The 26894-nt window shown below is 37.4% G+C and overlaps 1 protein-coding gene across 7 annotated transcripts; it reads left to right on the top strand.

Moving 5' to 3' along the window:
- Positions 1-852: 852 nt before the first annotated feature.
- On the top strand, positions 853-26336 carry LOC115768071. Of its 7 annotated transcripts, none has more exons than XM_030712527.1 (12): positions 853-1285; positions 5928-7738; positions 7898-8411; positions 8470-9363; positions 9874-10395; positions 10803-10964; positions 17457-17526; positions 21188-22004; positions 22537-23080; positions 23144-23306; positions 23601-23707; positions 24268-26336. In XM_030712527.1, the coding sequence occupies exons 1-12, from the start codon at positions 909-911 to the stop codon at positions 25394-25396; spliced, it is 7110 nt and encodes a 2369-aa protein (XP_030568387.1). In that variant the 5' UTR covers positions 853-908; the 3' UTR covers positions 25397-26336. The 7 variants fall into 7 exon arrangements, with proteins under 7 accessions (XP_030568387.1, XP_030568386.1, XP_030568391.1 ...); XM_030712526.1 differs by having other exon boundaries at positions 8467-9363; XM_030712529.1 differs by lacking the exons at positions 853-1285; positions 5928-7738; positions 7898-8411; ... (1 more) ...; positions 9874-10395; positions 10803-10964 and adding an exon at positions 12059-12132.
- The last annotated feature ends 558 nt before the right edge of the window (positions 26337-26894 follow it).

Raw genomic sequence — 26894 nt, 5'->3', positions numbered from 1 at the left:
GTGGGTACCTCAGGTAAGAAACATCATCGCTCGAATAGCGGTAACCCAGCGTCAACCATACGTCGTAAGGATATACCCGCGCCACCGCCACCCTCACCAGCCACTTACTCAGATCTGCAAGAATTGAAGGCCAATATGGAGGGACTTCAGGACGACACCAAGTCACGCTCTTTAGAGAGTGAAGCCAGCGAAACTCCCACAACTACAGGGCAAGCAACTGTTAATGTGGTTGAAGCGACTGTAAAACGCACAGAGCCCGCTGTATTAACAGACGCAGCTGAAAGTAAGCCAACTATATTGGCACTGACAGCAGAAGAGACCGGAAAGGGCAAAGCAAAAACGGTTCCAAGCAAAACTGCACCGGAAGCGGATGAAGATGATGTTTTCTACGATGCACGCAGCGAAAACTCGATAGGCGGCTTAAGTGCCCCACCTTCAACGGAAGGGGCTATGCAATCAGCGAATTCTGGTCAAAAGAAAAAGGTAAACATGCAAATTTAATAAACTAAAGCTAGGAATCATTACCTTTGCAAGCAAATAAATCTAAATTTTACGAGAAAGTAAAGAAGTGTTCGGTACGCCAAAGATTTAATACCCGTGCAGACAGCTTCCAAACGGGTTTGCTCGTCAAATTTTAGTTCAATGAAAACAGAACTTTGCTAGTTCCTCCCTTATGGAAAATGTGTGCGTGATTTTCTGCGATGTTTATTGAAGGATCTTTTTGAAACATGCAGTAATAATATATTCTTCATATTTTATTTTTACATTTTTTACAGGATGTGTTCATTATACAGCTAGAACTTGATAAGTCTGGCGTATTTGCACAATCGGTAGGTACGAACCTGACAACGGATAAGAACAAGCAGCAAGAGTACCTCAAGGAAGAGAACTTCTTACCAAGTACAACGATGGATGCAACTATATCGAGTCAACCGTTACCAAATAATGCCAATGTTGCCGGGGCCAAAAGTAAAACATCAGCAGAGGCTAGCATCAATAAAAGTTTCTATACATGTTGCCAAACTGAAGCAACAGCCAGTATTCAGCGTAACGAAGCAACAGTCAAAACAAACACCGAAGTAGCGAGCACAACAAAACGCAATAATAATACAAGCACATCTGAGGTAACAACCAGAAATGTTGACGCAACTATAGCGGAGGGGCAAGCAACCAGTTTGATGGCAACAAATGTTGCCCACGACGATTCAACAATCATTGGAGCAACATTGGAGCTCGAGCTCAGTTGCAATTCAGCACACACGGACAGCGCAACGCTTGTAAACAGGTACGCGTAACGTGATATACTTTACACTGCCGCTAATCTGTAACAATACAGATAAACGCATACATACCAGGTTGTAAATACATATATATAGGCATCTAAGTTGTCAATTCCATAACTAAAAGCACTTGTTGTTTATTTGTGCAGATAATATTACACGTTGTAAATACAATCAATATTAACTGATTTTCGGCCGCGAGCAACACGCTTTAACAATCCGCATAATTTTTAAAAATATATACATGAGTTTGTGTTAAAAAAGTGCAGGGTGTGCGTCGTAAATGTTTGTGTGTTTAAACAGCAAATGTTGAGTGCAAAAGATTTAAAATGAGAATCTGTTCAAATGTTATAAATCCAACTGCATTACTGCCCGCTAGAGCTATGGTGGAATTGTACGTGCATTTGGAATTTGTTTGGAGGACAACACAAAAGCCCAACAAAAAATCGAGCTTAGGCTTAGACCGTCAACTCACTGGCCTTAAAAGTGGACTATTCAAATTATTATTGTTATCATTGCTACTATTATTATACAAAATTTATTATTTATTATTATTGTTATTATTCATTTTATAATTATTATTATTGCTATTTTTTTGTTATGAGTATTACTAATAATAATATAATTATTATTGTTATTACTTCGCCAATTTACTAAAGTTGCAGGTATTATTCAAATCAAAATCTCCGAATTATGTATTAAGTTTCTATGTAGCGTATACGATAAGTTTTTACAACCGATTTTTCACTACCACAAACGAACCTTCAGTTAAAACTTCAACTTGATGGCTTTAATGGTTTTGGGCGTGCGTGATCACAAATCAATTAATCAGGACAAATAGATATATTGATCAATTAAATTTAGGTCACACATTGCATCCCTAAAAAGTTTAATGGAAAAAAAATTATGGTAGCGAAATAAAATAAAAATAATAAAATGAGTGAAGGCCAGTAACTGTGGAAAGTTGGATATTAGTAATGAAAAAATGTTGTAAAATAATTAATAAGCTGTGGATGTTCACGTATTAAATTGATTCGGATTTTTGTGTAAAGATTTGGACTGCATAATGCATAATTTCTTTGCAATATTGTAGTAGTATTTTTGCTGTTGTCTGATATTTTCATTAAAACCGTACCGGAAATTTCCCGCGGATTGCGTTTATAATATAAATTTGATAATCAATAATTTGCGGAAAACATTTTCCTGCCCACAAAGCAGCCACACAAATATATAGTTGGTACGTAATTTGTACGTACGTAATTCAATTTGTTGTGTTTTATTTGCATTTTACCAAAAGTTCTCAATCTCTCATACATTAAAATGTAAATTCAACATGAAATCGTACATTTACACAACACATGAAAAAATAATTGAGTATGTTAACACCTTAGTTGAATTTTACTAACTACGAAATCGGTGCTTTAATCATAATAAATATACAATAACTATGGGGCTGCTATTGTTGTTGTTGCCATTTACTTGTTATAGCAAGCATATCAAAAAGATAAAATTTTAATAAAATATAAGCTAAATAAGAAGATATATTTCTACCAAGCCTAAACTATGCTAATCAAGAAACTGCCCGTAGACAAAATAGCTAGCTTACAACCTTGAGCCTTAAAGTGCGCAGCTTTGCTCAAACTGGTCAAAATTGGCTAACGTCCAGCATTTTAGGATTGCATGGGTATACCATAAACATTTTAATAAAGCGATAAAACTTGTTTTCTATGACCGCCACTTAATTTGCTCTTGGTCATTGGCTTTAGAGTATTGGCGGCGAGTTTCGTTAAGCCTGTTGCAACTGCAGTTTCTGCAACAGCAAACTTACCACTCGCTGCTCAAGGGGGCAGGGGAAACAGGGACAAGAGTACGAAAGCTGTAAAATGACTTGGCCCAAACTTGAAAGTGCATGTTTAAATTTGCAGACAACTGCCATCGATTTACCCATACCCACCACTAAATATCCCCTGCCACAAGCCACGAGACAGATAAGTTAAACCAGTTTCATAGGCTGCATTACTATGAGTTGTTTTCGTTTATACATTTGAGGTATGAGCATGTGTATGGGTAATGGCGATTTTTATACCCTGAACCCATTAAAAATGGGTATAAGGGTATATTGTATTTGTGCAAAATCCAAATGTATGTAACAGGCAGAAGGAAGCATCTCCGACCCCATAAAGTATATATATTCTTGATCAGCGCCAATAGCCGAGTCGATCTAACCATGTCCGTCTGTCCGTCTGTCCGTCCGTCCGTCTGTCCGTCTGTCCGTCCGTCCGTCTGTCCGTCTGTCCGTCTGTCCGTCCGTCCGTATGTCCGTCTGTCCGTCCGTCCATCCGTCCGTATGTATGAACGCAAGGATCTCAGAACCTATAAGAGCTAGAGACTTGAAATTTTAGATGTAGATGCTCCTAGTTCCCGCGCAGATTGATTTTGTTTGTATGATTGCGAACTAAACATTGTTAGAAATGCAGCAATGTTTAGAGCCATGTAGTATTAAAAAGTCTTACCTTTTACCCATTAAAACGTATAAATTCTTGTGCAAATATATGTTACAGATACAAAAACGCTGTCGCCGATAAGAACAGACTCTAGATTATCTTGATTGAGGCATGCTATAAAAGAACGGTAAACTAATAATATTGTTCTGCATATACCCTTTTAATCAAATATCAGTGGGTATAGAGTATAAAAACTTGTCCCAAAACATGATTGGATGTGTACAAATTATTTCCTGTTTCTTACGTGGAAATTTCACTTTCGTATAGTTTAGGAAATTTCAATTCACTTAGTCATTTATACTTGGCATTTTTGAATTAACTAACTGATTAACGTATTAGTCAGTAAAAAACTAATAATTTATTAACTAACCACTAAATAATTATTCCTTTTTTATACTTTCCCACATAATCATTAACTTTGCACTGATACCAAAGGGTAATGACATCGAATTGTCCATTATTGGTTGTACCCCATTATTTTTCAATAATAATAATGACTCTATTCACGAGTAGTATGCCTGATTTCCATTCATTTAAGCAAAAGTATATTATACCATACAAATAGCTGCTTTATCTTATTCCCATACGGCTGGGAGTTAGGTTGTTCGAAATTACCGTTGAGTGGCTAAATATAATAAGATCTAATTAATAAGATTGATATCCTCGTAAGGAAGAATAGGTCGCAAAAATAATCTATTTTCCTAGATATTTGCCTATTTTAATATATCTGCCGTAAGGCACAAAGGTATTAAGTCTTCGGTGCCAGTCACCACTTGACCAATGACAATTGTAGATGCTGCAGACGGGTACATAAAAATGATAGATCGAATTGTATGCTTGCGTGTTTCGTTTTAAAAAAAATTGCTGATGCCCATCCATATTCATCAGGCTGCCATATTTTGGGTTACATTAGACAGGGCTTATTTACACGCTCGTATGTATATTAGTACGCATGTAACTTAGCCAAGCACATTTTGGCTGCCTATAAATATGCGCATTTCAGTAGGACTATTTTGCCAAATCCTGTAGAGCCCCATAGCGTCCCTCAAATTTTGAGTTCACAGTATTCATATATAATATGTTCGTTCTGGGATAGGTTCAGTTCTTATACTCTGAAGTAAGTAATTCATAAAAATATCAATCTATACCCAAATATGTTATTTAAAGCGTATTTTAGAGAATTTTGGCTTGTTATATAATTATGTACTCTTTTTGATATAAGACGACATATGGTAAAGCATCAACTCTATAAATGGAAACTAGACGCTTAAAGAATTTTTATCGCGGCTAAAGGCCAACTCGAACACACAAAGCAAACAAATTTACACAAGTGGGTGCTCCAATAGAGAGTGCCTAACTAAGAAATACCCAGTATCATCATCAATACATCTGCAGGCTGCCGTTACAGATAAATAAATGCATTTATTTTCATAATTATTAGGTGGATTGGGCATGTATTGAAAACTTTAAGGCTATTTATTTCTCAAAAATTGAAAGAAAAAGCTAGCCAAAAAGCTTGATCGATTTCCGTGAATGGGAAACTTTTACAGAAATTTTAATAAAACTTGACCTGCGTAATCTAATTCTAATTATCTCTGAAACGGACAGGGAGCAGGCTAGATCGATTTAACTTGTCGTGATCAAGAATCTTATCAAAGATGGTGTGCCTGTAACATACTTTTATGCAATGGGAAGACCCTTTTTACACATTTTCAATAGTCACAGGGTATGTTGGTACAGCCTTCCAAATATAGGAAAACTAGTTACGGCACGTCTAGAGTGCCATATGCTCGAATTTCAATTCTTCAGTGGAAAGTTTCCTAACTAAATCAAACTACTTTTTATAGTGTTCCGTGGGTGTTATATATTTATGTATATGAAGAAAACACGTTTTCAATTTATCTTTACTTATTAAATGATAAAATTGAACAGCTACAATCGACCCTGGTAAACGTTTTGTGAATAAGTATTACAAGCGCTTTCAAGTAAATAAACTTATTAATGTAAATAAGGTACGGATTGATTGAACTTTATTTTTGAATTCATAATGTTAAAAACATTTATATTAGTTCATCTATCTTTAATAGAAGTGAACAGGTTTTTACGCTTTTTGGAGTATTAATCGCGGTTTTCTAACTTTCAGTGATCCGCCTACAGTGACTACTGAAATAGTAGCAACATGCCAGGATATCACCTGTCTAGACTCTAGTGAGGCATTTTCGGATGATAGTCACCTGACGCGTGACTCGGTAACGCGTGAATCGCAAAACGACGAACTCTCATCATCGACGCACGACAAAATCGATCTTAGTACCTTACCACTTCCCGCTCTACCGACCAAACGAAGACGCACACGTTTACGCGCCAGTCCCTCAAAGAATCATCACCAACAGCAACCGCGCTTGGAAAACAGCCAATATGAAGATGCGGCAGAAAGGCATCGAAATAAAAAACCACAAAGGTGCTCAGTCAAGGAAACGATAAACACTGAACAACTGAGCGTGCCAAATGATAACGCAACACCGCAACAGAATCAGCAGCAGCAACACCTCTCCGCATTTCAGAAATACGTTGCCAAGCGACGTGAAAGTCTTGAAGCATCGTCGCGTAATTTTAACGAGAAACTGGAGGCGCGTAGAATGCTCTGCCACATGGGTGGTAATGGCGGCACAAGTAGTTCGCCTGCTACAGCAGCAACAGATGCTGGAGTGCCTACATATATATTTGGTGAGAACTTCTATGGTATATCTGGTGCTACGCAAAAGCCTTATTCACCAGCCGGCAATAAAGAGGAAATCTTTCTTAACAAGTCTGGCTGGGTGCAAGTGAGCAAAAAGCTGAATACGAACAATGATAACAAAAGCCGACGCGTGAATAAAAGTCATCATAATGGAGAAGCTACTGAAATGGATAAGGCTCATGGGCGGAAAGCTATACGCGTAATAAATATTGATCACGCACACCGTCAAGAGCAAAACCGGCAAACATTTGCACAAAATTCGGCAAGCCGGTGTGATCGGGAATCCAAATTCGTGGGTTCCAAGGTTGAGGAGTTAATTCAGCGCAATGAAGCACGAATAGGTGGGATATTCTCAAGAGATTCAGCTCTGCGTCCGGGCTATCGAATTGTGGATCCCCAATTGGCAAGCATACTCAATGAGCGTCCCGGCTTTCTGCCCGTTTCCGATCTGGACTCACCGCCACCCATAACGCCTATTCTTTCGCCACCGCCCGCTTTTCAGGATAACAGCAGCAACAGCAATCGCACAAATCGACATCAGGACCGTCGCAAGATTAACCTCCAGTCATATATACCTACTCAGCAATTACGGGTTCTTCAGACCCCGATTCAAATGCAACAGCAGCTGGGACATGGCACCGGCACCGGCACTTGCAGTGGCAAGGGCATGGTCTTTTCGCGCAGCTTCGAGTATGACATGCGTCGACCCACGCCCACAAACCGATACGTGGAGACATTTTCGCGCAGCTTTGATGACAACCTGTCGGAACGACCCGTAGTCATGCCATCGTTGGCAGTGCAGCGCGAACGCTCCCTCAACTTTAGTACATTAACTGGTAATTCGCCAAATTACTTAACGAAGCGAGAAGCTGGCGGTCCTGGACGATCGCTGCGCAGCCGGGAAAACTCTCCAAAGTACCTTCAGCCGCAAAACACCGCCTACCTTAATGCGTCTGTGAAGGAAGCACCACCGACCTACAGCGTAGCTAGCAACAATATGGCAAAGTATTCGCCGCGCTCCCGTCATGACCGCGCCTTTGAGCGCTCCAAGAGCCAAAATTTAATGGGACGTTCACGGAAGTCACAATTCAGCTGCATAAGTAACAGTGGTTCAGGAGGCCCACCGCCTATCGCCCCAGGAATGTCGCGTTTTCGCAGCCTCGATATGACTAGCAATAATCGTCTTAACTCTTGCGATAGCGGTGCCCGATCCGGTAAGTTAAAATGAGTTGCCTCGCACCTTTAAGCTTCAGTCAAGCCTCATGTTAGCTTTATCTAGCTCCTATAAGGAAAATTTATGAACAATATCATAAAATCAGTTTAAAAATTAATAAAAACTTTTAGTAAGCATCTAGAAAATAATGATTTCACAGATCTTTCCAACGACGAGCTCGATAACGAAGAGGGTAGCTCTACGGAATTCCTTCCAATTAACTATCAGCTCCCTAATGTGGCCACGGGAAGCGCTAGCGTCTCACCATTTAAGGCTCAGCGTCAGCGATCTCTAACACCTGACCGAAACGACTCGCACAGCTCTTCAAGCAGTTTGCGAAAACAGCGTTCTCTCACGCCGGACTCCCGCTCTCTGACTCCAGAAGAAAGACGAAAAAGGGGCTCTCAGATATCCCTGGTTGGCTCCCGGCAGAACTCTAGCTCCCGCAGCAATACGTTAGAGCGACGACAGCGCCATGACGATAAGACTCCAATCATTTCACGCAGCTCTTCTAGTTCCAGCTACAGCGGCGGCGAACCGCATGATCTATTGAATGGCAGTCCCAACACTGCTAGTGCTGTTGTTGGTGCATCTTGTGCGACCAATTATCGCCGTTCGATGGGACGCGCAGGAACCAAACAGATAGGGCAGGAACATCTGATTAGACGCTCCAGGTAAGAGCAGGCGTTTCTCATATATGAAAACGGTTTAAAGTATTGTGCATCACAGTAGATCCCTTCAACTTAGCGAGCGGTCGCCAAATCGCACACAAAAATCGATAGTATGTGTGAGTGGTGTATCCCCACTGCAAAAGCAGCAGGCAACGGCTCATTATCAGCAAGCAAGTACCGGCGCCTTTCCAAACTCCCTACGTGCCACAGTATCCGTCAACAAATTATTGCCCAGTTCGAAGGGAACGACGGGCAACTCAGCTCGACAGCGTCAGGCCGACGTGGATAAGGCACGTTCCTTTGATTTTGACTTCAACAATTACAATCGAAGTCGTGCCACTAACAGTGCCACACGTTCCGCCCATACCAGTGGCGGTGGTGGTGGTGACAGCGGCAATCAGAATTTACGCTCGGATTGTGACAAAAGCCGGTCTTTTGATGAGGACTACCGCGAAGCACTGCATAACAACAACGCCAATAGTAGCTCTGGCATTCACTTTTTTCAACCAGGCAATGAAACGAATGCTGTTGTAGCATCGTCCACCCGGTTGCGCCAGTCTAACTCTCCAGTCGGTGGAGCGGCCCATGATCGCACGCCGACACGTTCACCACAATCTTCAGGCTCATCGTCTAACAACATCCACCTAACATCGCAATGCACTAGCAGCCCCCCCGGAAATAGCTATGGTATGCGCCTGTGTGACCATGAACTATCCTACGATATGCTGAGAAAGTCACCGATCATGAATTTCCGACGTGGGGACAGCGAGTACGAGATCCCCATGCAGCTGCGTAACCGCGAAACTATCAACTCCGGAGGCAACAGTGAACTTAACTTTATGAGCAACGAAACGCATATTTACGAGCACCCGACGACTGTGCTTAAGCCGCAGCGTTCAGGCTCACGTGAAGAGCATTTGTACAAGGCGACAGGTGCGCCGCCGCGCAGCAGCAGGTACTAAAGCGACTGATTTGAAGTTTACTCAATTTCCCGATAACAATATTGGCCAAATCTTTCTCTGTAACCTATATTTAAAGCGCATCACGGTTTTAACTAAAAGTCGCCTCAATCAAAAATAATTTATAAAGTTGTTAAGCTTAAGCGACTAACTTGACCAAAACATATTTCCAGGGTATGCTTTAATATGTTGTAAAAAGACTGCTTATGTACACTAATCCAGTGGCAAATAACTAATTGTACTCCCTTTTGCTGATACTTTGACTAACACGAATGGTTAATGGATAAAGTAATGCAAATTACAAGTAATTTAAGCATAACATATGCCAAATCTTAAAACAAAATGAAAATACCAAACAAATATTTAATTTATAATTAAATATAAATGCCAACTAATTCATGCTAAAAATATGGAGCAGAATTACTTATAAGAAACTGTACAATTCGGATCGTATATTGGTTTTGCACTAAGACACCTTTAAGTTTCTCGTTATACATATTTTGCAGTCCTGAACCGCAAACCGCGAGAACAGCTACCAACAAAAAATGCAGAAAAAGTCTAACATCTTGCGATTATTGGCCACGTTGTGGTGCATGCAGTAGCACAAGCTCTAGTAACTTACAGGATTTTGCATCTTTGGGTCAGGGCGCAATCAGAAGACAAGATTCTTTGCCCGTTGTTACTCAAGATGTGCAACAGTCACATATCTCAAAGGTGGCCTTAAAGGGGAATCTCATTAAACTCGACACATGTGAATCAGCAACAATAATATCTCCTAGCCAGGCCGGTATACCGCAGTGGATGTTCCTGTGCAGCGGGGGCATTCATAGAAAACCTGAAATCAATCCTCATGACTTAAAAACCACCAGTAGAGATCGTCGACAGCCAACTGCCGTTATTCGACCTCGTGTCGTTCCCTTAACCGCCAGTTCACTTGTACTTGTAGGAAATTGCGATCTTGTTACCGGAACACAAACTGCTGAAGTCAAAGAATATACCCAACATGTGCCTACGGAATCTCTACAAAGGTAAGGGCACACGAAACTATTTATATTAATGGTTTAGTCTCTTTAAAATATAAAATATAAAACTTTTTGTACTGGCTGACCTACTGATTGGCGATAAACGCACAGCCTAAACCGTAGAAGCCAGGAAGCTGAAATGTTTACTCTAGTTACCTTATATGAAATTTCACCAGGAATCATAAAGTTTTTTGTTTACCATCCGATGGCTCTCAAACTCATATTTAACCTTTTTGGAAACATTTGTGACTTCACTTATATTTTGTGCGTAGAAGACAGCCCTTTCTGATTTTTTTAGCGACCAAATCACTTTAACTTATATGCGCCAAATCATTTCTTTGGGCCTGACAACGCCCAGTAATACCAGCTTGAATATGAAATAATCTAAATGAATTTCTTACTTTGATTTTTAGCACCATGAAAAATATCTTAGAAAATACAGACCACAGTGAGATGTCAAATCAAGAACAGCAATTGATGACGAACCGTAATAAACGGAAACGGCCACGATGCAATTCACTTCCGGTCAGACTTTCAGCCTCACCGAAGCACTGGTTAGTGGAAACTGTTGTAAGGTATGTGTTATATATATTAATTGATATGTAATGTATGAGTTTAAAGCAATTGCAATTAGAATTTACGATATTTGCTTAAAAAATAGGATTTCGAGATCGATTTTTATCGATTGCTTTGATACGTGGCAAGATATCGATTAGCGGAAACAAATAGCAGGACCTACGTACTGCTACCATGTACTGCTTGCAAAAGAAAAACGGACCTATTATAAAGATGTCTCCCCTCTATGAGTTAAATATTTCATGACAAGATTATATTACCTCGATAAGGGTATAACAAATCATGTACAAACTTGTAGTATGTTTTGGTTGATTTTTACAGAATCGACAATGATTGGAGTACTTTATTAAGATGTATGAAAAATCACAAATGATAACTGTCAATCAGTAAAATACCCTGTAAAAGCATATGGCCATTTAAAATCTAAAAAAAATATTTAAGCACACAAGATGGAACGCTTTTACTTCACACAAACCCAGCGCGTGTACTGTTTAGCCAAGTTCACTGAACCAATGCTCAGTTGCAGTTTAAAGTTAAAAAAAAAAACGTATACTCGCACATTCATACCTTAGGCTATTCACTATTTTTAATCTTTATGGATCTCACTGTTATGACCTTTTTGTTCATACATCTGTTGTAAAATGAATATGTGGGCATGCATATGAAGCAGAAACTGTATTCTGTATTTCTGACAAGTAATTACTTTATCATGCATGTAATTGCCATTTGGATAATCGGTAGAAAATGTAATCAGGCTAACATTTAACCAATTTTTAGCTTATCGCTAAACAATCCTCTTACTTAACCAAATGCTTAATTGTCTGGAAAATGGTTTATTGAATTTGAAATTTAGAACCCACTTTCTGGTTTTTAAACCTTTTAACATATCGCAAAATACAAACAGTGCTAAAAGTGCTTTTGAATTTTCTGTTAAAATACTGTTATAAATACATTAAGTGCATAACTATTTTGAGTTTAGCAGTCCCAATTTGAGTATGTTTGTTGATTGCTGTTGTTCAAAATGTATCGCATTTCGATAACTCATGGTTTACGTTTGTTGTTGAACTGTAGTCGAAATAGGCATCGCGTCGGATGAACGTCAACATAAAAGAACAAATTAATGTGAATACGGCAAATAATATAGTGCTTTTGACTTAATATGGATAAGTACGTTTTATTACAATAAACAATACAGAAAATTTGCTGGATGAAATCTGTATAAATTAAACGTATTTAAGTGAAGTGCAGTCTCACCGTTCATCCAGATAAATTTCAGTGCTCTATATATATATTGTCTGCTTCATATATTTGTCTGCCCTTTGTTACTTGCACTTTTGGGGTTTTTATATGTGGGTAACAGACAAACCGTGGATCTCAATTAAATAAAATGTACAAATCTTTTATTAAAAATCAATATCAACACAAGACATTTCTCTGCTGCTGTAACAACAATTCAAATGTCTACAACAATAAATGTGCCACAGAAGGCATCACCCAGAGAATTCCTTGTGTGCATTTTGGGCGTGGATGACAAGAAAAAAACGATAGCAGAAGCTAATGCATCTGTCTTAAGCGGTAGCTGTTGTGCAGATGAGTCTGTTAGTGTGTCTATCAAAATGTGCTGGCAACAGTCCAATTAAACCCTAAGAATGCAGAACAATCATCAACTGGTGCCCGTTCTCAGTAAATGCGATCTTATCGATACTGATTTCACAGCAGCAAAGTGTCCAAATAATAATGCATATACGCAGATGTAAGTTAGAATATAAAGCTTAAAGTTCGATATAAATGGTTATTTTTCGAAAATGTATGAAATAAGCATTAGAAGGATACTTAGAAATTACACAAATATAAATATATTCCCTCTTAAATTAAGTCCTACTTATCTAGCCATGTCTTCTCGCCTGACCATTGTTTGTATTGCATATCGTTCTCGGAGACTAAGAACTAGATGTACAAAGTTTTTACGCTTGTAGAGAGTAATTTAACCATGAAATGTGTTTAAAAATGAAATGCTATAAAATGTGTAATGTGTAGAAGGAAACTTAAAGGATCCTCAAAAGTATATATGTATGTAACTTTATTCTTGATCAGTATCAATAACCAAGTCGATATATCCATGCATTTATGCAAACTAGTCCCTCAGAAATCTTATTAATATCAGAGCAGTATATAATCAAGCTTCAATGGAAACGAACAATCAAAATTTAGATTCTTGTTTTAAGAAATATTTATTTATTAGTTAGAAGCGAACGTTCCTAAGGCAGGTATATGGTATAGTGAACTGATCCGTCTGGTTTTGACACACATATATATCCGGTCGGGTTTGACATACATATATACTGCGTGCAATAGGACAAATGCTGATTCAAAATACATATACTTCCCATCCTTGCCACTGGCAAATTTAAAACCACCCGTAATATATTGAATAGTCTAAAGTTAAATTTTATAGGGTGTCTTTGCGAATGAGTAAATGAATTTTGATAAAAATTCATTATATTAATATTCTGACGTTACTGCAAAAAAAAAAAAATTCCTCAAAACCTTTATTAGTTGCTATAAAATTCCCAGGGAGCAACAGTAGAATACATTATCACCATCTACGAAATGTTTTTTATTTGCAAACCACACCCGGCTCAAACTAGAAGCACTGAATCGTCCCATGCTCATAATTTACCTCATTTCTTTGCGGGACACCTGCTTTTTGGTATATCTGTGGATCTTGTTAGTTGCACGCCCAAAAAAAAAACATATTTTAGAAAATTCACGCAAAAGCTAAATCGTAGACTCTGTACATATATTGTACACATAAATATTGTGAAATTATTCAGTTGTTAATTTGATTTATTTAGCTTATGAACAAATATTACGATTCCGCGTAGAAAGATATCTAAAAAGAAACACCTTCGAAAATTCAAATACAGAATGTACCTTTCGCTTTATATGTTCGTCAGTCTACGTATGTAAGTTGACTGTTTTGACAGCTCGTGCAATACACAATATGATATTGTGCGTTAGTTATGAAAAGCTATTGCGCTATCAGCAAATAATTGCTTTTGCTAGGTGTGTGATAAGACTGGCTTCGCTTTTATTCTCCAGCTGCACCTATAGACAGTTACATCGCAACAGTCTCTGAAACCATCGAAAATAGATAAAAAAGGAATAAAGGCTTATACAAATATATGTAGCAGGCCATAAAATATATATTCTTGGCCAGCATTAATATTCGAGTCAATCTATCCGTGTCTGTCCGTTTGTATGAACGTATCAATCTCAGAACTAAAGAGGTAGGCACTTAAAATATTGAACCTAAGGCCTCTTAGTGAGAGCGTAGTAATTTTTTTTCTAATCATCAATAATATGATCCGTTGCAAAGAAAATTATAAAATTTCGACGGCGTACATACGACCATATGGACAGACAGTCGGACATAGCTGGATTTATTCGGCCCTTAATTCTGACCTGCAATATTAGACATTAAAACCATTATAAAATCTCCAAACAAGAAGTTATTAATGAAAACGTTTGGTTACAACATTGCCAGCGTAAAATGAAAGAATTTCTGCATGGATATGCACACATACGTACATACAATTGCAATTACGATTGTATTTTGTGCTGTACTGTGTGTGTGTACTGTTATTTTACAGTTTTTTTTAAACTTATTCATAATAATACTAGTATATTCTTTTACACAATAATTATGTAAGTGTTAGTGAAAGAAGATTCAGGGTATCCCCTAGTCAGACACTCCCGACTAGAGCGCTCCCACTGGTATGTTTTGTGTATGTTTCGAGTAAATCATATTTATAAAAACGGCAAGTTCAACGCGCTCATTAGTTTTTCATAATTTTCTTGCTTATATATATTTTCCGGAAATAAATTTATATGAAACTGAAGAAAGAAAGAAAGGGGAGACAATAAACACCTGATATTATCCAAGCAATTTCATTGTCTTTTGATGTTTTCATGTGTTCAAAGTGCGTTGCGTGCCCTGGCCCTCTACGTGGTTTTCTGTTTGAGGGATTGCATGCTCAAATTTTTAACTAGTGCATTGCTTTTTCGAAATATTCACCATTATCATTGTGCCATTATGTATTATGTTTGAGTTCTCAAACGCAACAGATTCTTGCTATGGCTATGATAAATTATCACCTCGGCTCTGCCGACTCGAAAACAACCAAATGCGTTATACTGCGCTTATATAATTTTTTTATCATTCGATCGGCTTTAATCTTAATACTCTTTAGAAATTCCACTTCCTGGATTAATAGGTGTCAGCGATTGAACAGGAGTTATTCAACATTCAATATCCATTGCTGTAGCGAGGACGGAAGAAGCCGCAGCGTATGCTGCACAGTTGGCTGTAGATTTGTTTTAGCGGTTTGCATAAATGCAGCTTTAAATATTTAAATTATTATTATATTTTATTTAAGCAGTTCAATTCATATTTGTCTATATTTTATAACCATTACTATTCCATTTTCAGAGTTTAAACATAGAATAGTAATATATATCATTTGCGTATCTCAAAAGGTTCGAGTGTATGTCTTAAAAATAGGTTTTCTTGTCTTAAAAACTGGTTTTGAAGCATGCCAGCACCGGCAGATGTTTTGTTACCTAACAAAAACTGCGAACTGTTTCCCTTTGGGATCCTTTTTGAGTTTTTCCTGGCTGCAGTTGGTTGAAATTTTGAGTGAGTTCTGCAGCTGCGTTTCCCTAGGTAGAGCCTAAAACAACCTCGCAACAGCTGTTTCCGTAAGGCTTTTTACTCAAACATAACTGGCAAACAAGTGTCCGGATTAAAAGCATGAAAACAATTAGTTATATACTTTTAAGCAGTTATGTTTGAACGGAAATTAAAGCCAACATTTTTAATCATAAAACAAAGCATGTTGCATGGTAAACTTCAGTTTATCCTTCAAAAACTTTAGTTTAAAGACTCTGAAAACACTCAATTCACAACCGTATGTATTGCAGGTCAGTATGTACAAGAGGTTTCTATTTTAAAGGCTTAGTGGCTTGTATACTCTATTGATCAACAATTTAATCTCAAAATTCTTTAAAAAAATACTCACTCAAATCACACCCTCTGCTGAGTCCCGCATTCAAAGTGCGGGCAAGAGCTCAATTGAAAATTATACAAGCATGAGGGTTGTTTTTGGGCTTGTTACTGTGTCGGCTGGAATTCTTTGTTGATCAGTCTGCCTATGTGCAACATCGTAAGCACTATTCGCATTTCGGTGCGGAGTATATCAACAGAATATGTTTAATACAAATTAGCGTTTGAAAACTCGAAACTTTAAAGGCACATAAACTCGCAACCATCAAATTTTTATTTTCGAAACTAACAGTCTTAAAGTAAATATGAAAACCCAAAGAAACTCGTACAAAACGGTCATAAAAACGGAACATATAGAACCGAAAATATTTTCCTTGCAAACTGCATTTACCAGTGGGTTTATAAGTGGAAAGTGCAGACGTTTTAGTACGCGTATTTCAAATAGGTAAACAAACAATCGGGAATTATTAAAATGTTATAACAGAAATGAAACTGAAACAAACCAGCAAAAAGTATTACTTATTTTTACATTACAATTATATAGTAAAGGAATATTTAAAAAGCTGTGATGGATATTGACCATATACATAATAGTCATCCTGTATCCTTACAGGAGAAATGACAACTATATTTTTATACGCATTTTCAGATTTAATTCGTTGTAAATTTACAAATTTCTGATGTTTCATACGCCCCATTCAAAATTAAAAGTACAGCCTGCTCCCTGATATATACGTGAGTATATTCGGATGCTATAATTACAGTGCGACCGAGAGAAAAATCCCAGCTGCCGTGAAAATTTTAGCGACATGTATGCTTGTTGTATTTTTATATACATCCGCTACATACGATACAACAAGGCGTTCAAATTAATCTTACGACATCTGTGTCGACAAACAATATATGTCCTAGTCGGTTACTTAGACTAACAGATTCTTATTTGTATGCTTATACTAATACTGCTAGCATTAAGTTTTCCAGCAAATTTGTAGTTCCGAAAATAAAGCAAAGAAACTCGAAGTAAAGGAAAGCCCGCAAAGCAAGGTAAACTTGTGTTATTATCTGTTCCATGTGCTGGCACGTCCTTTACATTTGCAACGCTTATAAATATTGTTGTTAAGCATTGGCATGGTTTTTTCCAAATGCTCTTTGCATTGAAACTGCAATACTTACTGCTAAGCTGGCCGCTTCAAACACACTCATTTTATCCAAAACGCAAACTACCTGTGTTGACAACACCTTCCTATGTCGCATTTTCTAACACAAACTCTATTTGTTAGACTTGGTATCCGAGCAATTTAACAGCAGTGTTATAACGGGCGTTTGTTCTATTGTTTTCACTTTAGAGGTCCTGAAATTTGGTGAAGATTTATAGAATTTACAAATCTGTATAGCAAATTTCACTAATGAATTATTATTTGTACAGATTGCCAAAAAGTGGAAAGGATAATGTCAGCATAATTGGTATTCGCTGTAGCGGAAACGGCGAGTGTTTGGTAAGTATTTAGCATATATTGTCTCGTTAAATATAACTAAATCCCTTTTTAATATTTTCGCCTATTCACCTTTTTTTCAAAGGAAACTAGCTTACACGGCCCGTAGACATAGTAAAACTGAAAGGCTTTGAGTGGAAAAAAATTACTCCAAGTTATTAATTTCGTATTTATTATTCAAATATAAAAGGAACATAAATTCCATTTCACAATATTATTGTCAGCAACCATATAAAAATCAGCATTTGTTGTTTGACCTTATCGCTTATATATACCTTCTTCAGGTCTTTTTATTAACAAATGTATTGTATAGTCTCGGTTTAATTAGGTAGCCATAGTAAACGAGTGTCGCACATTGAGTGGCAATGAAGCCGTTTAAGACTAGCTATGATATTAATCTAATGGTGCTACTATGCGGCTGCTGTATGATAATCCACTCTGACAATAACAGTTATAGCTTTTTGACCTTTCAGTCAACTAAAAAATCGTTGACTAATATGTGAAAAGAAAGTATTTTGTATGAAGTATAAGTATATAAGTATTATTATCTCTTTATATAAAACTGTTTGTCCTGACTGACTGACTGATTGGTGATCAACACCCAGTCCATACTGTAAGAGCTGTAGTTACCTTATGTGATGAAGGTGCACGTTAAGACGGGGTTTCGGGAAATTCCACACGCAAGTATGGAAAAATCGCGAAAAACGTTTGTATGAAACTTTAAGCGGCCTCAAACTCATTTTCAAAAATCGTTGTTCAAATTCATTTGAGGGGTGTTTCAAACTTTTCCAAAAGTGTATTCCTCTTTGGTGGAAATAGGGGTCAAAGATTTGGTGGATGACGTTTTGCCCTCAAATTCATTTTCAAGAATTTATATGGAAAATCATTTGAGTTTTTCACAAAATCTAAAATCCTTCGGTAGAAATGCGATTTAAAGATTTTATATGCGAAGTTATAAGTGGTTTCCGATTTTTTTCAAACTTTTTCGCAAAGTTCTATATAAGAATATAATGAATACGTGTTTCTAATTCAAAAGCAAGCGCATAAAAACACACATATGTTTGTAACTTCAACGGGTAACTGAATGCATTTCCTGGAACCGTTGACTAGATCACTTTTCTTGTTAATAATTCTTTTACTTATCATTTGAATAAGACGAGATCATTGCGCTCTTAATCTTCAGATTTGGTATCAGGAAAATCATCGTATGTTTTTTATGTAATAGTGCATTTTTAAATTAATGCAAGCTTGGGACCTTTGACAAAGTCTGCCGACTGGGCTAGAACCGAACAGGTTCGAGCCCGCAATTCTGTTTTTCATATTATGAAAAAGTTTCACAAATATTTATTGAGTTATAACCCAAGTTAGGCCATTTATTTTTTTACCAAAAAGGATTTGGTTTAAAAAAGTTGTTTCTATATTTAAAAATAAATTGTTTGTTCTTAATATATATGCACATGCAAATTAACAAATCATATATATATATATATATATATATATATATATATGTATATGTATGTATATATATATACATGTATGTATATTATCAAGATTACCCATTCTTGCAAAACCCCATATAAGACTTTAATAATTATGTTTTGCAATATTATGCCTAATATACCTCTACCCAACAACATGTTTAAGAGACTTTGGAAGTTCTGCAGTGGTGAATTGGCGGAGAACGGTTGTATGAAAGGTTTAGTTTATCCGATCAGCTTCAAAATGATTTTCAAAGATCTTTGTAAAACTTCATTTGAGACGTGTACTACACAGCGACTAGAATTGAGAAAAATATAATTTGTTTGCATTTATGCTCCTGCATACATATACTTACACATACATTTAAATTATTTTTAGACATTATTGAGAGAGCTCTGAGAGGAAGTTTCCCGTATATTAGGAGTTCTACCATTATTGAAACTAATATTGTCTCAGAGGTAAAAATTAATCAAGCAAAACAAATCTAGCGATAAAGCAGTAGTAAGATAAACAAATGATGCCATGACCCAAAGGTAATCTAGCTTTCCTACCTGGAGTCGAGAGATTGTTATGTGAATTGACAATAATTGCATGTAGCTGTTGGCTCGTGGTCTACCTAAAGTTGCGGATACTCGAACCCTTAACTCTGAATGCCTCGTGCAGACAATAACCAATAATGCAACACAATAAGCAACATTCACAGCCAGCCCCATCTCCTTGTCCATTGCTTATCAAAGCGACAACCTCACAATCTTCACACACTATCCGCAACAAAAAGGGCACTAACGCAAACACGCATAAACACTTGCCGTTGAAATCAACAACGGCCGCCGCCGTACCGTCGCATTTGCAATTCTCGCAGTCAGTTTATATTTATCACGTACATCGTTGACACCTGCGAGCGGCAGCGACTTTTGCGAGTGTGGTCTAATCACATTCTGATAAAGAGTGTCGTAAGCGTCATGAAGAAGCTTATAATACCTACACTTATGGATACCTATGGTTTAATTAAGTTTTGGGATTTTGATGACGGTATGCCGGATAGAACCACGCTGTCCGGCAGCAGAAAGACGAGAAGTAAATTTTGTCTTCCGCAAAGCGATTTAATGCACAGTGAACGACTCTACAAGAGGCGGGCCCGACTGCTAAAGGTCTCTGACTAAAATTTAATCAATTAAGCTGACGTCTAGCTTATTCAATTTTTGTATTTTTTACTTAATTTTCGACAAATATTGAAGTAATTCTGATGTGTGTAATTTTGTGATTATGAAATGGGAATTCCAAATTATGCACTGGAAATTTTTCCAAAAACCAACCTAGTTTTGTTGGGGAATAAGTACATTTATTTATCAATTTGCTTGTGGAATGACCAAAAATATTCGACGAAAAGAAGACTGCGATAACAAATTAATTCTTAACCACCCGCTTCAAATAAAAAAAAAACACAAACAATAAACAATAACTATTTGAGCTTAAGTGTGTCTGTTCTGCTAATTTTTGCTTTCTTTTAACCATGAATTTTACGGTGGCCATTTTTACGTAACTTATTATACATACTGATAATAATTATTGTATTTCCTTTGTAACATACATCACTCGATCGATTAAAATTCTTGGATTAATCACATACCACACCTTTGCACTTTATAATAGTCAGTTAGTTAAAAATTGTTATCATATCGTGAACCCATCGAAAATTAATTAAAAAGGTTACAATGGTTTTGTGTTAACGCATGCATTGGTATGTAGACTCTCGCACAGTATGCACCTGTTGCCACAAAATTGAAAAAATGTATTTTCAAATGTACATTTTTTGGCTTTGATATTTAAACATATTTGGATGCCAACCATTTTTTTTAAGATCAGACAAACAGTAAAGTCAATTACGAGAAAACTTCCCATATTGTCGGGATAAGGAAAGTAGCAGCACAGTCGTATTGCTAGAATACGTGTAGTGGCCGTTCGGCAAGGTGTTCAGGGAATCTCCAAGGCGGCCACTCACAGCTAAAGCAACGTAACCTGTTATTGTAATAAATAAAATTTGACATGATAATATACTTGTAATTTCATGTAAGAGAGAACCGACTTAGGCCAATTGCAGGCATTATTTAAACAATAACAATTAGTAGCCGGAAATACATTTATCTATAATCAGTTTTATCCTCTAATATATTTCTCTTTTCAGTCACAACAGATGCGTGCCATTTCGAGTCCAGCACTTACAGGCTCGGTAAAATCGCCAAAGTACCTTCAGGATGAATTTGCGGAAGCTCGTGAGCTAACAAAGGATGCATCTGTTACAACTGAAACCAGTTTTGACTGCGGTATAGTTGAAGGGAGACACACTAGTCTGGGCGTCTTACAGAAATTTAAACGCACATTGCATTACTTAAATAATAGAAATCAATTGCAAATTACGCCCTTGCACACAGGGGCAGTCGTCAACGCGGACTCAAAGCCAATGCCTATAAATCCGATGGTTTCCATTACAGCACCTGCGCCAGCTGCAGACAATAATATTGACACAACAGACAACTATGGCGTAGATACAAGCTCCGCCAAATACCGCTTTGGACCGTTAATTTGGCGTTCATCAAAGGAACGTAGAAAGACAAAATTTAATCGCCGTGACAAGTGCAATTCTGGTGACTCCGGTATTCAAATCGAACTAGAGCTGGATGAACAGTATATGCGCACACTGTCGTGCGGGCAGCCACGAGCAGTCAGTGCCCTGAGCAACCCGTCGAGTGCCATGGACCCAAAGGCACGTACCATACGCCGTTGTCATTCTGCCAAAGCAACCACCATAATGGAACAAGCGGCTTTAAAACCCCCGGTGAAAAATCAGCTTAATATAGGCAACATTTGCAATATAGAACGCGAAGCACCCGAGTCTTTACCTACGCGGTCCCTTAGTCAACCCAGTGGTTTAGAAATATATGGGAAATGCAGAACCGATATAGAGGACAGCGATAGTGACAGCATCGCGTCACATGACGAAGGTACGATTGCTTATAAAAACAGTATGTCCTGACTAATTGCCTGACAGACTGATTGGTTTTCAACACACAGCGCTAACCATAAGCAAGTACATATTTTAAAGGTTTATTGTGGACTATACGATTGGCTTCTAATGCATTATTTGCGATCTAACATTAATTGAAGATTTGTTTTACATTTTTCAATATCCATCCCTCTTGGATGAAATGTGCCACCACGGGACTATAATTTACAAATATCCATTTAAAAAAATATCTATTTTAAATATTACTTAAGAGTGCAATATACTACAGGCAGATGAACTCATTCAAAAGAAAATAGCTTTTTAATATTTGGGAACTTGTTTAAATTTCCTCATTTAGTCCACCGTAAATAAATTCAAATAAATTCGATTCAACTATATAGGTGTTATGATTAGGGCTATGCATGCAACACCAATCAGTTCATTTGTCTGACTTGGAGTGTACGCGATTTTCCATTAATTACCGTAGAGTTACAAGTTAAGTTACAAACGCATATCAATTTACCTTACAGCAACAAACAACTACTGTCCCATTTATGCGGAAGTGCTCTACAACTTTACCGCGGCTGGGCCGCAAGAGCTGGGTCTGGAGCGGGGTACTTTAATCGAGATATTGCGGAAGGAAGTAGGCCCCTGGTGGTTTGGACGCATTAAAAAGGAGGATGTTAGTCTTGTAGAAGAAATTCATGATCCTGAACTTGGCTGGTTTCCCAAAGAATTTGTGCGCATAATTCAAAGTTGTGAAATAAATGCTCTGCTAAATATGCAAAAAACAAAGAGAGGTAATGTATCTCTTCCTGCAGCAGTGACAGACATCCAAATTCCACTGCCCGTTAGTGAACTAAACACCAGCGATAACAGTGCCAATTCCATGACTCTGGATCAGAGTAACATCACAACCATAGTCATTGAATCACCCTCATCAACTGTCCTCACGTTAACACCGCGCATTAATGAGCAACAGGACAGTTACGATATAATTCAGCACGGTGCTGTGCGTGAGCTCCTCGAAACTGAAATTAACTACGTAAAACTTCTCGCTTCGATTTGCGATGGGTAAGTAAATAATGCAATAGTCAAAAGATACGCACAAAAAATAATTAATCTTTATAATTTTAGGTATTTGCCTGCCATGAGCAAACGCATCGATATATTTTCTCCCAACAGCATACGACTTATATTTTCCAATATAACAGCCATTTACAAGTTTCAGCGAAAGTTTTTGGAAGCGCTGCGCAACGGCGTTGAACAAAACCAAGTATCTAAAGTATTTCTAAAAATGGTGAGTCCTCGGGAGCTCCCGACTAGGGGATACCCTGAACCCTCTTCTTCCAACATCAAATATATATATATATATTTATACCCATTTTTATACATATATATATATATATATATATATATATATATATATGTATAAAAATGGGTATAAAAATGTTTACTGGCAAATAGTTTTTAGCAAGTTTTTAAAAGTTTAATTGTGTTCCTAAGCATATTCATTCAAAAGCATAAACGCATACAAAATATTTTGATTAGTGTCTAATAATACTTTATATATAAACTTTATTTTCATGTCTAGCATAAAGGATTCCTCTGCTACTCCACATACTGTAATGCTTATCCACGTGCACTTATCGAACTAGAATCTTACGAACGCATCAAAGACGCACGCACCATATTAGAGAAGTATGTTTTTATCATTTTTATACCCTGAACCCATTAAAAATGGGAATAAGGGTATATTGTATTTGTGCAAAATCCAAATGTATGAAACAGGCAGAAGGAAGCATCTCCGACCCCATAAAGTATATATATTCTTGATCAGCATCAATAGCCGAGTCGATTTAGCCATGTCCGTCTGTCTGTCGGTCCGTCCGTATGTATGAACGCAAGGATCTCAGAACCTATAAGAGCTAGAGACTTGAAATTTTAGTTGTAGGTGCTTCTAGGGCCCGCGCAGATCGAGTTTGTTCCGATAATCGATAACTTACTCCGTTTCCAAGCAATCGATAAAAATGGATATCGATATCCTGTTTTTTGGGCAATTTTATGAATAATAAGAGCTAGAGTCACCAAACTTGACATATAGCTTCTAAAATAGAATATATATATATATATATTTGATGTTGGAAGAAGAGGGTTCAGGGTATCCCCTAGTCGGGAGCTCCCGACTAGAACCTCTTACTTGTTAGTTCTTGTTTCTTAGACACTTCAACTCTTATTAATTTTTAACTATTTCTTTAAAGCTGCCGTGAATCCGAGAACTTAGCCGAACTACCATTATCTGCGCATCTACTGGCGCCAGTGCAACGCATTTGCCGTTATCCACTGCATCTTAACGAACTTATTAAGACTGCTTTTAGGAGTAACATGGCTGACGATGCAAATGAGGTTTTTGTCCAAACGGATATCTTAGACTATGAACAAATCAATCTGTCTCAGCATGATGTGCCTGATACGCACGACACCGTTAATTTGGCGCTGAAAAAGATGCGCGGTATAACAGAAGCTGTAAATGAGGGAAAACGCCACAGTGAGACCATTGCACGGCATCAATCAAGCTTTCAAAATTTTAAAGGACCACCGCTACACCTGCACAGTACACGGTTTTTCATTCAAGTAGATGCCACGCGCCAAAAGCAGAACCTCTGGAATAGCAGCTGCACACTGTTCCTTTTCGATAACCAACTGATTTACTGCAAACGAGATATTATCAAGCGCAGCCAGTTTATCTACAAGGGACGAATCTTTTTGGATCGTTGTCGCATTGTTAACGTGCGGGATGGAAAAATGTTTGGTCATACAATTAAAAACTCACTTCGAATCTACTGCGAATCGCGGGACAAGTGGTACGACTTTAGCTTCCGCTCGGCTAACCGTAAGCATCGCTTTCTTAATACGCTTGCCCTGGAGCGACAGTTTGGGGGCAAGGCACTATACGTGTCCGAGATGACTGGATTTGAGTACAACTATGAGGAACGGCCGGGCTACTATTCTGACCAATCGGAATACGAGTTGCCAGAATGCGAGCTTGCACAAGGCAACACATCGGCAAGTGGCGACAGTTCAGTACCCGAATCACCGTCCAAGTCACCGTACCGATCTTGCGATACATTGCCCAAAAAATCACAGTCGCGCGACGCTATAGCCAGTACTAGTAATGGCTCCGGACATATGTCAACTGGGTCGTTGGGCCGTCGCCGTCTTGGAAACTGGTTCCGGAAGCCAAAGAGTTCCAACTGTACGCCTAGTCAGTCACCTACGCACAAACCGAACTTCGATGCGGATTTAACGTTAACGGCCGCACGTGTTGCTGCAATTGAAATGGTTAGAGCCTCTGCAGCGCAACAAGAGGCAGACAGTTCGTTTGCTTAGTTACCCTATTATTAAATAATTACTTTTAATTTTAAAGAATGCAAATCGAAACACTCAATAATTGAAAAGCAAGTTTTTGCAATAATTATGATAGAAGAATGTTGATAAATATACTGACACAGAAGCGCATATTCTAACAATAAAATATTTTAGGTCAGTTTCTGTTTTTATTTGAATTTTTTTTATTGCCAGAAACCTAATTTTTTCTATCCTGAATTAATGTTTAGAATTAATACGTCAGTTATCTGAATAAAATTACAAACAAATAGTTTTTTTTTTAATAACATTCTGTTGTTATTAAACGAATCAAGTTTAAATTTTGTATCTGTGTAATATTGATACACTTGTTAAACATTTAATAAATATTCAGTCCAGCTTCATATACATGTGCGGAAAATTAGCAACACAGCTACAAAAATCCCTCTCCATACTGAACAAAATAATAACCGTATGTATATTATCAAAATAAAAATTATATGTTGAATAGTCACAGGTTATATAACATTTTTCAACAAAGAGTTAAAAAGTATTCATATTATTGAACAAATGAATTGTTACTAACAATTTTTAATCAAAAAAAAAAAGAAAAAAGAAAACTGTTAAAATGAAAATTGTGCAAACCAAAAAATATTTCAAAACCTATGAGCGAATTTAATTTTCTTAAGAAAAACGTATGTACCAAAATAAGTTCAAATATAAGAAAATGCTGAGTTCAACGTTTTAAAAGCAATTAACTATTTAATAGATTTTGTAAAAACAAACAAAAACAAAAAAATATAATTCCTTACAATGTTAATTCTGGACCATCCCATCAAGTGTATTTGGCCAACAGATATTTAAGCGATGTTTTTTTAATCCATGCTCGAATTAACTTAAAAAAATCGGTGCTTTCATATGAAAACATCGGGGATGGAATTAAAAGTAAAATAAAGTAATAATTTAACTTGAAACACTATAATTTAAGTTAAATTTTGATTTCCATTTGTTTTATACCAGTCGATAGTACTAATCCTTGCGCAGTTGGTGCAAGCTCAAAGGGAGTAAAGCGTGCTTGGAGCTCATCAGCCTGGTCTTCGGCAGATTGGCACCAATGGTCATTTTGATTTCGGACAGTGTGCTGAGCATGTGGTGGCTGGGGCTTCAATATGAGTGTTGAAGTTTAAGTGAGTTTCGTTTATTAGCATTATGTCCGTGTTATGGTAATTCATAAACTGCCTAAGTTCCCCTAAGTTCAGTCATATTGTAATTTTACTGAGAGCTGCGTAATGAATGAGAAAGAAAGTGTGATGTAGATACATTTGCTGGTGTGCTTGGCATGATTTTGCCAAGAGCGGATGAGGAAGGGAGGAGTTTGTTTAGTAAGTTATGCTTCTGTTATACCACTTGTGCCGTGACTGATTGATTGCCTTGTAATAAAGTTTTAGTTGAAGGTAAGATACTTTTAAAGAGCATTAAGGTGGGGAGAAGACTCACTATGCTGTATTTTTGGGCTTGCTAT

Source organism: Drosophila novamexicana, unplaced genomic scaffold, assembly GCF_003285875.2.
Source record: "Drosophila novamexicana strain 15010-1031.04,08,12 unplaced genomic scaffold, DnovRS2.1 tig00001624-arrow-arrow-pilon, whole genome shotgun sequence".
NCBI lineage: Eukaryota > Metazoa > Arthropoda > Insecta > Diptera > Drosophilidae > Drosophila > Drosophila novamexicana.
The sequence above is the reverse complement of the archived record's forward strand: the minus strand, read 5'-3'. Positions and strand labels throughout refer to the sequence as shown.